General features: G+C 34.8%; 1 protein-coding gene across 4 annotated transcripts in view; it reads left to right on the forward strand.

Moving 5' to 3' along the window:
- The window catches only part of mtgo (miles to go), an 813,614-nt gene that overhangs the window by 785,547 nt on the left and 12,966 nt on the right, over positions 1 to 15,101 (forward strand). For all 4 annotated transcript variants that reach the window (XM_081769001.1, XM_081769002.1, XM_081769003.1 and 1 more), the window contains 5 exons: positions 1,692 to 1,910; positions 5,940 to 6,112; positions 9,082 to 9,348; positions 12,694 to 12,947; positions 14,483 to 14,686. In XM_081769001.1, coding sequence (XP_081625127.1) covers positions 1,692 to 1,910; positions 5,940 to 6,112; positions 9,082 to 9,348; positions 12,694 to 12,947; positions 14,483 to 14,686 — 1,117 coding nt within the window. The remainder of the gene's footprint in view (positions 1 to 1,691; positions 1,911 to 5,939; positions 6,113 to 9,081; positions 9,349 to 12,693; positions 12,948 to 14,482; positions 14,687 to 15,101) is intronic.

A 15,101-nucleotide genomic window follows, 5' to 3' on the forward strand; every position in this document is an offset into this window, starting at 1 on the left:
ATTGTGCTTTGAGCTGCTATAGCCATAAACTGAAGAGAATTAAAATATTTTTATCTTGTTTGCCGAAAACCGGGATATTGATGCGTCTCGAAATTTATTTTCGAGATTTCGGGACGCATATGTCGATTTCGGTACGATCCCGGAAATACCAGGATATGTAGCAACCCTAACTTACTGATATAATTAGTAACAGAAAGAATGGAATCCATTTTACATGATAAAAATAGTACTAACCTTTTTGTATTTCTGGTAAGTTGTAATAATTTCTAATATTTCGGGTGTTTTTAGCAAGTAGCCATTTTAAATGACAAAAGCGGCTTAAATCGTATTATGAAGTGAGATCTTCACATGCTTTATGCTTTTAACATCAGTGGAAATTTTCCAGTATATATGAATTGGTGTATTAATACAAAGTACCTTCTTTTTTCAACTAACAACTATATTAGGGCATCACGCTCCTATACATTCCCCCACAAGATCAGTGTCTTAAGTGCACTTACCACACTTTAATTTTGTGAAGAAAGGTATCGGGATATGATGCCTCCAACATAATAGTTCAATTTGTTTAATGCGTTACTTGTATGAATACACTAATTTATATAAATTGAAGAACTTCTACTGACATTGAAGCACAAAGCGTTTGAAGATTTTACTGCAAGATATGGTTTAAGCCACTTTGATCCTGAAAATGGATACTCGCTAAAAGTATCCAAAATATAGGAAAAAACTACAGCCTACCAAAAATACAAAAGGTTGGTACTATTTTTACTTAATGAAATAAATAAATGAGCAGTGACTGTTCTGAAATATCCAAGCTGCAGATTACAGTGTTCAATGTTTGATGAAAAGCTTTAGTTTCAGTGAAACATCTGACAGGTGGTAACCATTGCCCACGTCTGATGTTTCCAGATCTCACGTTGGTAGTGTTCTACTGTCTTTAGGAATAGATTTCTCACGTAGTCATGTCCAAAATGATTGTCGCATATCTATAACTGTCTTTTTTGTGGGAATATAATTTGATAATGATTTTGCAGGGTATTTTTAATACTGTGTATAATCGGAAATGTATATTTGTGGTAAATTTCATAGGAAAAGAATTATAAATACGAAAATTAGAATGAGTTAAACAAAATGAACAAGAATGTTTCTTTTCGTTATATTGTTCTTATTTACTGCTCTTTTGACATGAAATTTACCACATACACGTCTGTGCCGACTTTACACATTGTAAAAAATACCGGGCGAAATCGATATCAAATTATATTTCTACAACAATATGTTTATAGAGATGCGACAATCATTTTGTACATCACTGTACACCATTCCCACAACTCTCTTCCACCTTTGACTTTTGTAAGGCAAGTTGTACAGTCGGTTGAGTGTTGCAATTTTTCCCTACTGAACAAGCAACATAAATTCCGTCCAAACAGTAATTACTTTACTGAAGGCCATAGGCTTTTTCATTTTGAAATGTGTGTCTTTGTCTTCTTCATGCGTGTTTAAGACTTAGATGACTTAACACTTCGATATAAGACTAAAGGTAAACAAACAGTAGTAAAGAAATGTGTGTCACGAAATCTCACAATGTTACTAAGAGTGTAAATTGTTACTAATTATGGAAGCTTTATTCACCTGTTTAGTTTTCATTTATAAATATGCCTAATTTATATATATGTATATATTTGTTTTAGAATATGAGACTGTTTACACTGGATCTGAAACGGAGGTTGTATGTGATAAGCTTTCACCTGGGACCACGTACCAAATTAGGGTGTCCTGTAAGAGTGCTGGTGGGCATAGTGACTTCTCAGAGCCTTGTGCGATTACAACGGAACCAGTGTGCCCAGGACAGTGTCCTCCTCCAAGACTGCATGGAAAACCGCGAGCAACAACGCTTACCTTGAAATGGAGTAAGTACAAAGTGCATATTTTGAATTGTACACACATGGAAACACGACGTGGTAAGATATACGAAGGCCACTATTTATATATTGAGCCTTGGCAACACTGATTGTAGTTAGGCGTCATTTTTTTTTTATATAGAAACGTTTGACATTATTGATCATAACGTATTTCTATTGTTTTGTCAATAGCTTTATTTGTGTTGTTTACGTTGACTTAAAGATCGTGTGACAACAGAAAATTGGAATTAACTCGTGAAATTTTCCGTGCGATGATTTATTATGATTTTCGACGTGGATTATCAAGACAAGAGTGCATCGATCAACTTATTTCCACATTTGGCGATGAAGCCCCATCCTTTGCCACTGTGAAACGCTGGTATAACGATTTTACTCGTGGCCGCCATTCGCTCACTGATGAAATTCGCGAAGGTCGTCCAAAATCAGTTGTTATTCAAGAAAACATTGATGCTGTGCAAAACCTAATACTGCAAGATCGTCATGTGACATACTGTGAGATTGAGGCAACCCTAGGCATTAGTTCCACCAGCATATATAAAACATTACATGATCATTTAGCTGTGAGAAAGATTTGTCCTCGTTGGATCCCACAAAAACCCAGAAGCTCGCGTCGCTTAATAAATACAATGGCGATGCTTCATGAATATATGCATATGAGCCGGAACGTAAACAGCAGTCGACTGTATGGGTGTTTCAATTTCAACCAAGTCCAATAAAGTTCGCGCTTGAAGCACATCGAAACAAATGGAAGTTTTTTTTGAAAAGTGGTCATGTGGCAACTGTGCCTTTAGAGGAACGTTGAACGGTCAATTCTGAATAGTACACAACAATTTGTTTGCCGGAGATCTTTGGTCAAATACGAAAAACAAACAAGCGCCGTCGGATCATTCTTCATCAAGACAATGCGAACTCTCACACATCTCACCTAATAACCGACTATTTGAACACTCAAAAAATCGAATTGATGGGTCGTCTGCCGTACAATCCTGATTTGGCACCCAATGACTTCTTCTTGTTCCAGAATGTCAAGAATAAATTGCGTGGACAACGATTTTCGTCGGCGGAAGAAGCCATTGATGCGTTCAAAAACCATATTATGGCGGTGTCTCAAGAAGATTGAAAATAATGCTTTGACGAATGGTTCAAACGAATGCAAAAGTGTATTAATCATAAAGGAGAATATTTCGGAAAACAATAAATCAATTTTCAATGACAAATTACTGTTTTTTCATTGTAAGGTTCAAAATATAAATAGTGGCCCTCGTATATATGAAGGAGTTGGAAGGTGGATGGGTGGTGAGCCAGAAGTCACTTGACAAATATGTATTTGAAATGAATTACCAACTACGAAGTGTGAAATTATTACAAGTTGTATCAAAACATTGTCAGATTACCTAAATCAAATGATGAAAGTGTTCATCATAATTTTCAAAGGACAAATTACACTTGTTCAAGCACAAAAGATTATTATAATCACTAATGTTAATGGGTAATAATGTATCAATTTCTGGAGTAATACAGTTTTTTTAAATGCTCTAGATCTTTTTATAATATGGATTGCTTGTAAAAGTAGAGATACAGTGAAGGTCGGCCTCAGGCAATTTGCCACCTTTGGAATAGCGACCCCCCCCCTCCTCCTTCAGTCCCTAGTCAAATCAAAGAGTGAAATTAAACGTAGGGTGCAATCTTTTATTGTCACAAGTGACAATATTTTATTAATGAAACAACTTACTTACAATGGTAGTATAGTATATTTCTTGTAACAATATAAATTAGTCAACTGTAAATATTCAAGAGTATTGAGTTCATAACCAGACATAGTATGTTATCTTAACTTCAATGCTAATCCAATTATGACATAAGCTGAATATTCAAGTATTCAAATTTGTCTGTCACTTTCAGAGACGACCTAATATCATGTTACATGGAAAATAGACAGTTAAAATTCTCTGTTGTCATACTTTACCTTATTTCATATATCGCTTGGTTTTGACCAGTCAATGGTCTGTCTTGCGGTATTTGTAATTTCGTATAGACCTTCAATTGCGATGCTGTATGCAGGACCCAGAATGCAGAATGAATTTTTACTTGCAAACTTCGTCATATTATATGGACTATTGTCCTTGTTTGCCTTAATTATTTTTCCTTTTTACTTTGCCAAAGCCAATATAAAAATTTACAAAATCTTAGAAAATGTAATTAGGACTTCCCTGAAAAATATTATTGTTATCTAATGATGTAAAAATAAGTATTTTTGAACTTTAATTTACCATGAGGTTTGCTTTCGCCTTTTTCGTGATTTTATCCGAATTGTTAATTACTACTGACAAGCATTGTTATTTGACTATAGGTGATTCTTAACTATTTTGCTTCTGCTTCCAACGATTTCTCGATTACAAATACTGTCCTTGTGATTTTTAAAAATAATGTTATGCACGTATCCAATAGTTAAGATATTACAAAAAACAAAAAAACTTCGTTCCATTTTCACCTATCAAATTGCCATTATAATTGTTATAAATAAAAATGATGATTTTTTAAATTCTTAGTTCATAGTTTCATTACTATATATATATAATATGCAGTGTGTCGGGAATGGGACTGACGGTTTTTAAAAGTGTATAGTTTTAATATGGTCAGAGATACAGAAGAAAAAAACATTCATATTGAAGGAAAACTCAAAAAGTTTTGTTCCGGTGACGACGCTAGTATCGCCGATAAACAGAAATGGCGTTGGCCGTCGAAAAGGCGCAATGCTTGTAGTGATTTGCAGAGACAAAAGTGTTATTAAATTTCAACGAAACTTTCGACGTGTTTACCACAAGGATCCTCCATCACGCAACAGTATCCAGGCGTAAAAGGATCAATTTTTATCAATGGGGAGTGTAGTGAAACAACACAGCGGTGGTAAATCGCGTGTGGCAAAAGAAAATGTGGAAGCAATAAGAGTGTGTTTCTCACGTAGCGCGAGGGAGTCAATTCGAGCAGGAGGAGGCAATTAGCAATTACAAAGTCAACAGTGCACGATGTGGTACACAAACGAATACGTTTGCGCGCGTATAAGGTGCGATTGTTGCAAGAAATTGAGCCCAACGATAAGCCATAGAGAGCAGCATTTGCTACTGAAATTCTGGACAGAATTGATTATGACCATAATTTCCTATTGAACGTTTTTTCCCTGATGAAGCAACTTTTCACTTGTTTGGCTGTGTTAACCAGACACGGTGTTAAGATATGGGGATCTGAGAATCCGCATGCGTACATAGAACATTCTAGAGACAATCCCAAATTGAATGTTTGGTGTTCTTTAACACATTATGCAGTACTAGGTTTTTCTTTCTTCTTTTTCTTCTTCCATAGAGCAAACCATAACAGGAAATGTGTTCTTAGACATGCTTCAACACTTTGCTGTTCCCCATTTACAACATTTGCAACCTCACTGGAGCCTACAAATGAGGGAGTACCTTGATACTAAATTTTCTGGCCGTTGGATAGGCCGTGATGGGCCAATTAGGTGGTCCCCACGCTCTCCTGATGTTACCCCATGGACTTCCTCCTGTGGGGGGTATGTGAAAGACCTTGTGTATTCTGGTGAAAAGGTGCGTAACCTTGATGAACTGAAGAACTATATGAGGAATGCGATTGCTTCAGTAACATCTCAGATGTTGCAGAATACATGGAGAGATTGAGTTCAGGCTAGATATTGTAAGCGTTACAAATGGAGCTCACGTGGAGTTACGCTGAGTTAGAATGACTTGTAAGACCAAATAAACTTTTTTTGAGTTCTCCTTTAAAATACGTGTTTTTTTCTTCTGTATCTCTGACCATATTAAAAATCGTCAGTCCCATTCCGGACACCATATATGTACCAATGTTGTTGTACTTGTACTTGCATTTTTCATATTCACGTATTCATACTACATTATTCATTACATTTTAAGGCTAAATCCAACGTGTGAATATATATTGAGATGATTTTGGACATTTTTTATAATATGGTTTATAATTTTCTTTTAGATTATCCGGACTATGATGGCGGATCACCTATAAATGAATTCGAAGTGGACATGACGAATCCCGACAACAGCAGGCGACAGGCTTACAAAGGGAAAGAAGCAGAGTGCGTAGTAACGGATCTCTCGCCAGGTCGACCGTATCTCTTCCAAGTTAGGGCGTTTAATAGAGTTGGGGTAAGTGCCTTTTGTAAAACCTTTCCTTCCATTGTGTAGTCGTCGGCAAAAGAAAATAGCATGTGTTGTATGATGCTCTATGTAAAACACAGCGTTTTCTTCTATCACAAAAGTTGTACAGTTATAATTAAAAGCGTACCTTGGTTCTTCTCTACCGTATTAAGGATTGTCAAACCGTTACCAATTGTCGAATTTTCGCGGCTTTTACTGCCAGCATTGAGGATATAAGAAAAAAGTCAACGATTACAGGTTAATACAGCTAGTAATGATGGATAACATATGCTCTGACACAGTAGTGGCCAAATGGTCGTCGATCCGCGAGTTTGAATAAATCGTGCGTAACAGGAAGAGTGTTGCTGGTCATAATAATATATGTGAATCGAGGCTTGAATTTTAATTGTGAAAATATTTGCTTTAACATTTTACTTACCAATCCCATTTTGCAAGGTAAGACCATTAATACTGGATCGACTTACAGAAAAATGCAGATTTCTTCCTTTCTTTCAAATATTCGTAGCTCAGAATTTTATTGTTCTAGACACATGAAACAAGAAATAGGATATACAGAACAAAATATTTAGAAAATATATGGCATTTAGATTTTAGATATGTGTATCCTGTGGAGCAGCTAGATATTTACATTTATGAGTATGTTTTCATTTATGAGTAACATTTAATTTTCATACACCCTATCTCTGCTTCATACTGTTCTTTTTGTAAGTGTTGACAAAGCTGAGAGCTGTCAATAAAATTTGACACTTAATATAATATTTTAAACTATCTATAATAATTTGAAGGAGCATAAGTGAATACCTTTTGAGTTTATTGCGGTTTACAGAAAGTAGAAAGGAGCTCTTTGAAAAGTCAAATAAAATTAAGGGATAATGTAAAGCCACAGGGTGTCCAATATACAATGCAACCCGGAGTTTGGGATAGTAGAACGTTTGAACCTGAAGTGAAACACAAATAATGGTTATACCAAAATGAAGCCTTGTTCATGCATATATTTTTAAACTAGGAACAATAATTGAAGTACACTAGGAACCACACAGTGTTGCCAGATGTAACCGAAGGTGTAAATCAGTTTTTTTTTTTTTTTTTTTTTTTCTCAAAACATGTAAATTGACTCAATTCATACGTATGGATGTTCTGGCGTTAATTTTCAGTTTGTTTAGTTGGAGTAACTTGGAAACTATGGAGCAGGAAAAAGTATTTTTCATTTCCACCGATAACTAATCGGATGAAGCCTCTATAAGGAGGAACTAGGGAAGTCGTAGTTTTCATAAATTAACACTTTGAATTAGCAACCCTTCTGATGTTTCAGTGCATCAAAAGATGTGTTAAGGATCTGTCTACATTATGCAATTCCTGAAAACAATGAAAAACAAACTTTGAAATTATCATGATAAAATTTTTACTTACATGCACCCAGCAACACTGCTATTCATTTCTATGGAGCTATTTAAAGCAAGAGGTACACAAGAATAATTAGAACAATTCTCGAACTGTTCAAGATCTGGAAACGAACATTTGCAGTGCCATTGAGAACATTAACACTTCTAATCTTCGTAAAGTTGCTGCCATCCTGATGAAACGTGTAAATCAGTGTTTGAATCAAAACAGGGGACACTCCCATCATCCGCTGTAGAGCTGATAACTCATTTCTGACTGTAGCAATGTTGCCGGGTGCATTTAAGTAAATGTTTTATCATGATAATTTCAAAGTTTGTTTTTCATTGTTTTCAGGAATTGCATAATGTAGACAGATCCTTAATACACCTTTTGATGCACTGAAACATCAGCAAAGTTGCCAATTCAGTGTGTTAATTTATAAAAAAAACTACGATTTCTCTAATTCCCCCTTACAGAGGCCTCATCCGATTAGTTATCGGTGGAAATGAAAAATTCTTTATTCTGCTCCATAATTTCCAAGCCACTCCAACTAAACAAGCTGAAAATTAACGACAGAACATCCATACGTATGAGTTATGAGTCAATTTACATGTTTTGCAAAAAAAAATTGATTTACACCTTCGGTTCCATCTGGCAACACTGTGTGGTTCCTAGTGTACTTCAATCGTTGCTTCCTAGTTTAAAATATATGCATGAACAAGGCTTCATTTTGGTATAACCATTATTCGTGTATCACTTCAGGTTCAAAAGTGATACTATCCAAAACTCCGGGTTGCATTGTATATTGGACACCCTGTAGAATTTCGAAAGGTGGGTTACAGTTCATGCAATTCAGTATTAGTCCTTTGTTTCTTCGATGAGGATTCTCACTGTAATGTAAAAAGAACATACAGGGTGTTTCAAAACAACAAAGACAACGTTCAGGAGGTGATTCCTGACACCAAGATAAGACAAAAAGTATAGACCAACCTGGATGCACAAATGTTTCCTTTCGGAGTTATAGGCTACCGAAAACATGAAAAAATGAATTTTAAAGGTCCGTAGCTCCAAAACTGTGGGACCTACCGTAGTCGGGTCAAGACTTCACTTAGGAACTAATATGTACCCTATTCAAAAATACATGTTTCAGAATCCTAAGGTACTCACGCAACAATTTTTATAGAGACGGTTTGGCTACCGGCATATAATTTGAAGTATTCACCTACTATCTCTCTAAAAATCGTTGCGGACCTACCGCAGGATATTTGAAACATGGATATTTGGATAGGGTCCATACTAGTTCCTAAATAAGACCTTGGTCCGACTACGGTAGGTCCCATAGTATTGGAATTATGCGCCTTTAAAGTTCATATTTTCTTATTTTCGGTAGCTTATAACTCCGAAAGGAACCATTTGTGCACCCAACGTGGTCTATACTTTTCGTCCTTGATGTCATGAATCACCTCCCAAACGTTGTCGGTCTTGTTTTGAAACACCTTGTATATTTATAGTATGAATAAGATTTGTACTAATCTTCGTATAAATATATTAGCAAAATAATAATATTTTATTTTCAGGGAGGTCTGTGGTCTGATCCTTTGGAGGTTGTGAGTGGGGCAGGTCCCCCTGAAATGCCTCGTGAGCCTCAGGCCCTGTGTAAATCACCTCATAATATTCTAGTACAGTGGGAACACCCATTAAACAATGGTGCTTCTATCTTGGAATACCGATTAGATATGAGCGTAGGAAATGAAGAGGATTTCTCACCCGTGTTCCAAGGACTGGCCAATTCGTATGAAATTAAAGGACTGACTGCAGCAACGTTATATTGCTTTCGTGTACAGGTAAGCGTTTTGAACTTTTATCACTACATTTAAAATTTTGCCATATATGAATAAATAAAATTTACTGTGGAAACACTATTGTGTGCTTTGTTTTTCCTTTTGTAATTTCTCATCTAAGAGAAAATGTTATTTCTTTGAAGTGATTTTTCAAACTTCCTGTTAAATCTTATTAAAACTACTACGGTATAGTTGTGGCCACGTCCATTTGCACACACTCAAAAACAGTAGCTTGCGTTGATACATAATAAGCAGTGCCTTCTCATCTGAGTAAGTTATAAGAATATATAACAGAAAGTTTCTTTTCCCAGTACTTATTACTTATCATTTTCTGTGAGAGATCTGCTTTCCGTTTAATGCTCGATGATTCTCCTTGAAAATGATTTGTTTGTAAATAGAACTTCAATATTTTTGTGTTTTTAAGCATTAAGATCTTACACAATTATTTTATTATTATTATTATTATTATTATTATTATTATTATTATTATTATACCTAAATTACCAATGTTTTGATAAACTCGCTCGTATCTTTTAAAAAATAAATAAATAAATAAAAGCTTTTATACGTCATTAAGTTTCACAGCTTTTCATTTTGTAAAATTTGTTAACGCTTGTTGTATAGCGGTATAAAAAATAAATTTAAAAAACGTAATGTTAAAAGTAGTGTTTATTGATCGATAGTAATTTTCTAACAAAGTGTGAGGTATTGGTTTATATACTACCAATAAATAACTAACTATGGAGTCTGTAACAGGAAAATACAAACCTATTTATCAAGAGCTATAAGTCTGTATACATTTGGAATAAATACTGCATTTAGGATATATTACTTAATACGATCAGTTCCTTGCTTTTTGTATTAATACAATACTGACACCTGGCAGGTTCAGACATTTTCATCATATGAAAGTAATCTCTTAAATCGTAGACAGACGGTGTAAAACTAATTAATTTTAGTTTCACAGTAAATTCAATTCATTGCTCCAAAAATGTAGGTAAATGTTTTGATGATTGAACTTTAATAGAGAGCACTATAACGTCTGTACTTACACAAGTTCCGTATTATATTTCCAAACTATGCTATGCATAAGTGTCGGAAGTCTTATAATACGGCTTTGTCCTTCCGTCTGTCTGTCTATCGACAGGTATCGGAACAAAAACGGTAAGGTAGAACAAGAATCAATTTTTTGCAGCGTCTCAAGAATAGGTTTCATCTCCTTTGTTAATACTCCATTTAAGGGGGACATGGTGGCTGAGTGGTAGAGCGCTTACCTCTGGTGTTGGGGGTCCCTGGTTTGATTCCCGGCCAGGTAAGTTTTTGGAGGACAACATCGTATTCGTGGGTTTTCTCGGAGTACTCCTTTTTCCTTCCACATGTTCATTCCATCACATACTTGCCTTAATCACCCGTCTCCTTTAACTTAAAGGGCATTTTCATAGGATATTAAACTGACAGACTTCATTTCATTTTTTCAAACCGGAAATGGTTCAAATTAACAATTTCTAGTCTCAACGTTCATCATCATAGAACAAAAAAAAAAAAAAAAAAAGTTGTTAGCGACAAACGAATTTCTGCAATCAATTCGTCGTTTAAAAAAAAAAAAAAAAAAATCACAAGCATCGTAACACAGTGCCGAAACCGAAAGTGAATGAAATTTGCTAGTGCTTCCGATTTCGGTACTGATTTCCATAAAGAGAAAAATGGTAAAAGATATCGAGAATCGTTTCTGTAGTAGATTCAGTGTTCCAAGAATAGGTCTCAACTCTTCCGTTAACCTTGTTTTGCAACCGGAAGTAGTAGAAATTAACCATTGCTGATTTCAATTGATCACCATAGAACAAAAACTATTAGAGAGCGACAAGGTTATTATTTTATTTTTACAATTTTTGATTCAACGTCTCAAAGAGATCCGCAAGCTTAACGAAACAGAGAGTGGTTAAAATTTAATAGTACTTCCTTTCAATACTTACGTATATCCATAAAGCAAAAAAACTGTAAGAGATATCGGAAAGCTTGTTTCTGATATAGGTTCAGAGTCCCAAGAACGAGTTTTGTCTCGACCGTTATCTATTTGTTTAAATCAGAAGTGATGAAAATTACGATTTTTCGGATACAACACTGATTGCACAATGGATAAAACGAATAGATAGTTTTTTTTTTTAATAAATATAAATTCAGTACCGCAAGAATATATTGCACCTCTGATTTTATTCTTCTATTTTAGCCGGAAGTGATAAATATCAAGTAATATTTCCCGTTTCAATATTAATATCCATACAGCAAAAACAGTAAGAGATAACCAGTAGTGGCTTTTTGATATTGATTCAGCGTCCGAGGAACAGATTCGATCTTCGATTTTATTCCTCAATTGCAACCAGAAGTTTCAGATGTACTACTTCAAGTTTAAATATAAAAGGAAAGTCAGAACCCGTTCTTTTACGGAAACTCAGATACAGACATAAGATCTCTTTTATAATCATGAAGAGTGGTGCTTTCTATGTACATTTTTAGAATTTAATAATAATATTGCATGTTTTTATTGCATTGCTTGTAGTACAGTCAATATGCAAATTCAGGGATATTTACAAGGAGATGACATGTACTTGAGAAGAAAATTACCACGCATGTTTTATAGTATTTTGCAATACACATCCGCTACGGCGGGGATAAACACATCCGCTAACCCTCGTTGATTTTATTTCTTTACAGAGGGTGATTTTTCTCTTACCCCTAAGTATTTCGAACATAGTATAGAATTTTGCTATTAGCCTATATTTACATTTATAACTAATGTATTTATTTTATAGACTACATAAAATCACCGCATGAACTGTGAGTAATCTTAAATTTGTATAACTTCTATGTAACGGCCATCTCTCATGTACAGACAGATAATCATGTTCCATCGATGTCCCCTATTCGGAGATTTTACTGTTATAAAATAATTCTTGTGCACAGGGCGGAAGACCCGGGTTCAATTTCGATTCCCGGCGGGAGTTCATGTGGTTCAGAACCCACATGTAGTTTCAAATCTCGCTGCTGAAAAGGATGCTAAACTCTAATCCATCCATCCATCGTAATTCTGGTGCACCTATTTCAAAATTATCGTGCCAGGTCAAGGAATATTAATAAGAATAGCTTCATGGAGTAATGTTTTGTCAAAACATTACTGGAGATTTAGTATAATTTAATAGTAATATACCAGGAAGTTAGCTGTGTGTTCACTTGTGAAAATATAAAGAAGTTATAAAAATTCTCTCAATCTTAAATTTTAGATCTACAACCAGTAATATGTTTTGATCCTTGCGTTCGATTTCTAGCATCGTATTACTAATATTTTTACAGGCCATGAACAGTGCTGGAGCCAGTCCATTTTCCCCGGTTGCCCAGGCTGTGACTCCTGCCTCGTCGCCAGGTGCTATCAGCCTTCTTCGTTACACTGCCACGCCCACGTCACTAACTTTGGTATGGCAGGAACCGAATACACATGGTGCTGAAATTCTCAACTACAACATAGATTTGGGAGATCGAATTGAAACAAGTTACGGTTCGTCATCGGAATATACGCTTGAAGGCCTCCAGCCGGATACAACTTACAAGTAAGTATTAATACAATATTGCTGCAAAAGGATGCTGTAATTTATTCCGATTTGTGTGTTAACTTCGACTATAGGCCAAAATTAACTTGTTGGCACCCACTGGCAGCTGTTATAATACTAAGGGCGCTAGCAAAGTCCCTGGAGTTAAGTTAATTAAATAGCTATTATATGTCACTCTCTTCTCTCTCTTCCTTTATATATATATATATATATATATATATATATATATATATATATATATATATATATATATATATATATATATATATATATATATATATATATATATATATATATATATATATATATATATAGCAAATAATATTCCAGTGCAGTGCACTCACATTTTGATTTGACCTCTTCTCCGGGACAAAATTTGCTAGAAGAAACCTAGCCTACAAATTTAATTTTTGAAAAGAACATATAACTCACGTAATGACGAAGGATTAACTACATTCGGCGGTCCTTTTAACTGGAGAACTTTGCAGGAGATTGTTTTATATATGTATTGCAGTAAGAAAAACTCAAGTGATGCTTCTAATTTTATTTTTCATTAAGGTGTATAATACCTGATGATACTTGAAGATGTCAAAAGTATGTCCAATGTTGGGCAGTCACATAAATAATAATGATGTCCGGCGTTTTGTACACGCCATACAGTTAATAATGGAGCAACATAATGCCATTATAAGATACTGTGGCGTGATAACCAGTCACTGCAATTTACGCTAACAGTAAAGGCTTCAAATACATATACATCATTTATTAATCAAAATTCCTTAGACTACTACAACATTCATATCGAGCCAACCGCAAACATCGATTACCATGATTCTGACAGGAAATAAAATGCACACTATCCCGGCTTTTTCGTCAGTCATTATACAAATATGTACCTTATACAATGCCCATTACAAATAATGCTGATACTACCATTACGAACAGTACCTTGTGTCGTTATATCATTATCATTCACAAACATACAATAATTGATGTTTACACTATGTTAACAACTGGAGCTAAAGAAGTTTCTTGAGTAACTAAGCCCGAAATTATTTAGTAGAAATAGTACATATTCGGAAGTGATATGTACTATTGGATATGTGATGAAGTATTGGATAGATATGAAATATTCACTAATTTGAGTGTAGAAATAGCACAATCACATTTATCTCGTAGAAGCACAACACAGTATACACATAACAATCAGAATTAGTTATAAGATCCTAGTATTTGCCTCAAGAACAATAAACCAAACGTCCCAATTTTTTTTTCAACTATGATTAATCCGACGTTTTATTAACACTATAAAATTTAATTCCCATTCATAGTATCCCCACTTAAACATTTTCTTACATATGTCTTAATAGTGCTGATAGGTGTCAGCGAAAATCCAACATTTCATATTATCTTTTTGAACAACCTGTAGTAGGTTAGAAAAGCAAGTTAAATAGCTTCTGAATTTTCTGTTTGTATATGTTCATCGCAACAAAGCATTGAACAATTAAATTTAATTAATGTTGTTTCTTTTGCAGGATACGAGTTCAGGCTGTAAATAGTGTAGGTCCAGGTCCTTATTCTTCGACACTTAGGGCAACTACTTCTCCATTACCTCCTCCACCTCCAAGGCTAGAATGTGTTAATTTGGGCCATAATTACCTCAAATTGAAGTGGGGAGATCCTAAGAATGCAGATTTCATGCATTACACGGTGCAAATGGAAAGTACCCGAACGAAGGAGTAAGTATATATATCATCATTGAATATAGTTGGCAGTGATACAGAATACTCTTGTCTCTAATATTCTTATGTTAACCAATCCTTTGAATATCGAAAAACTAAGTGCGTACTTTCAATGCTTTCAGTGTTTCTTTAATTGATTGGTTTAACGCCTGTATAACCACAGCTTAACGTAGGATTCGAACTATATGAGCTTTCGCCAGGAATCGAACTGTAACCACTTCGTAATGCCGGAGCTCTTCAATGTATTTTTCTTCAAAACTATCATGTAAGTAGCACATAATTTTCATACTCCTACGCATCAGTTTATTGTTCGAAATATGTAAAATACGTAATGCGAGTATTACATTTACGTATTTTATACAAAAGGTTATCAAAAAATTCGTGCAATCACCTTAAAGGTGACGGAACTACG

Source organism: Thermobia domestica, chromosome 8, assembly GCF_964235325.1.
Source record: "Thermobia domestica chromosome 8, izTheDome1.hap1.1, whole genome shotgun sequence".
Classification (NCBI taxonomy): domain Eukaryota; kingdom Metazoa; phylum Arthropoda; class Insecta; order Zygentoma; family Lepismatidae; genus Thermobia; species Thermobia domestica.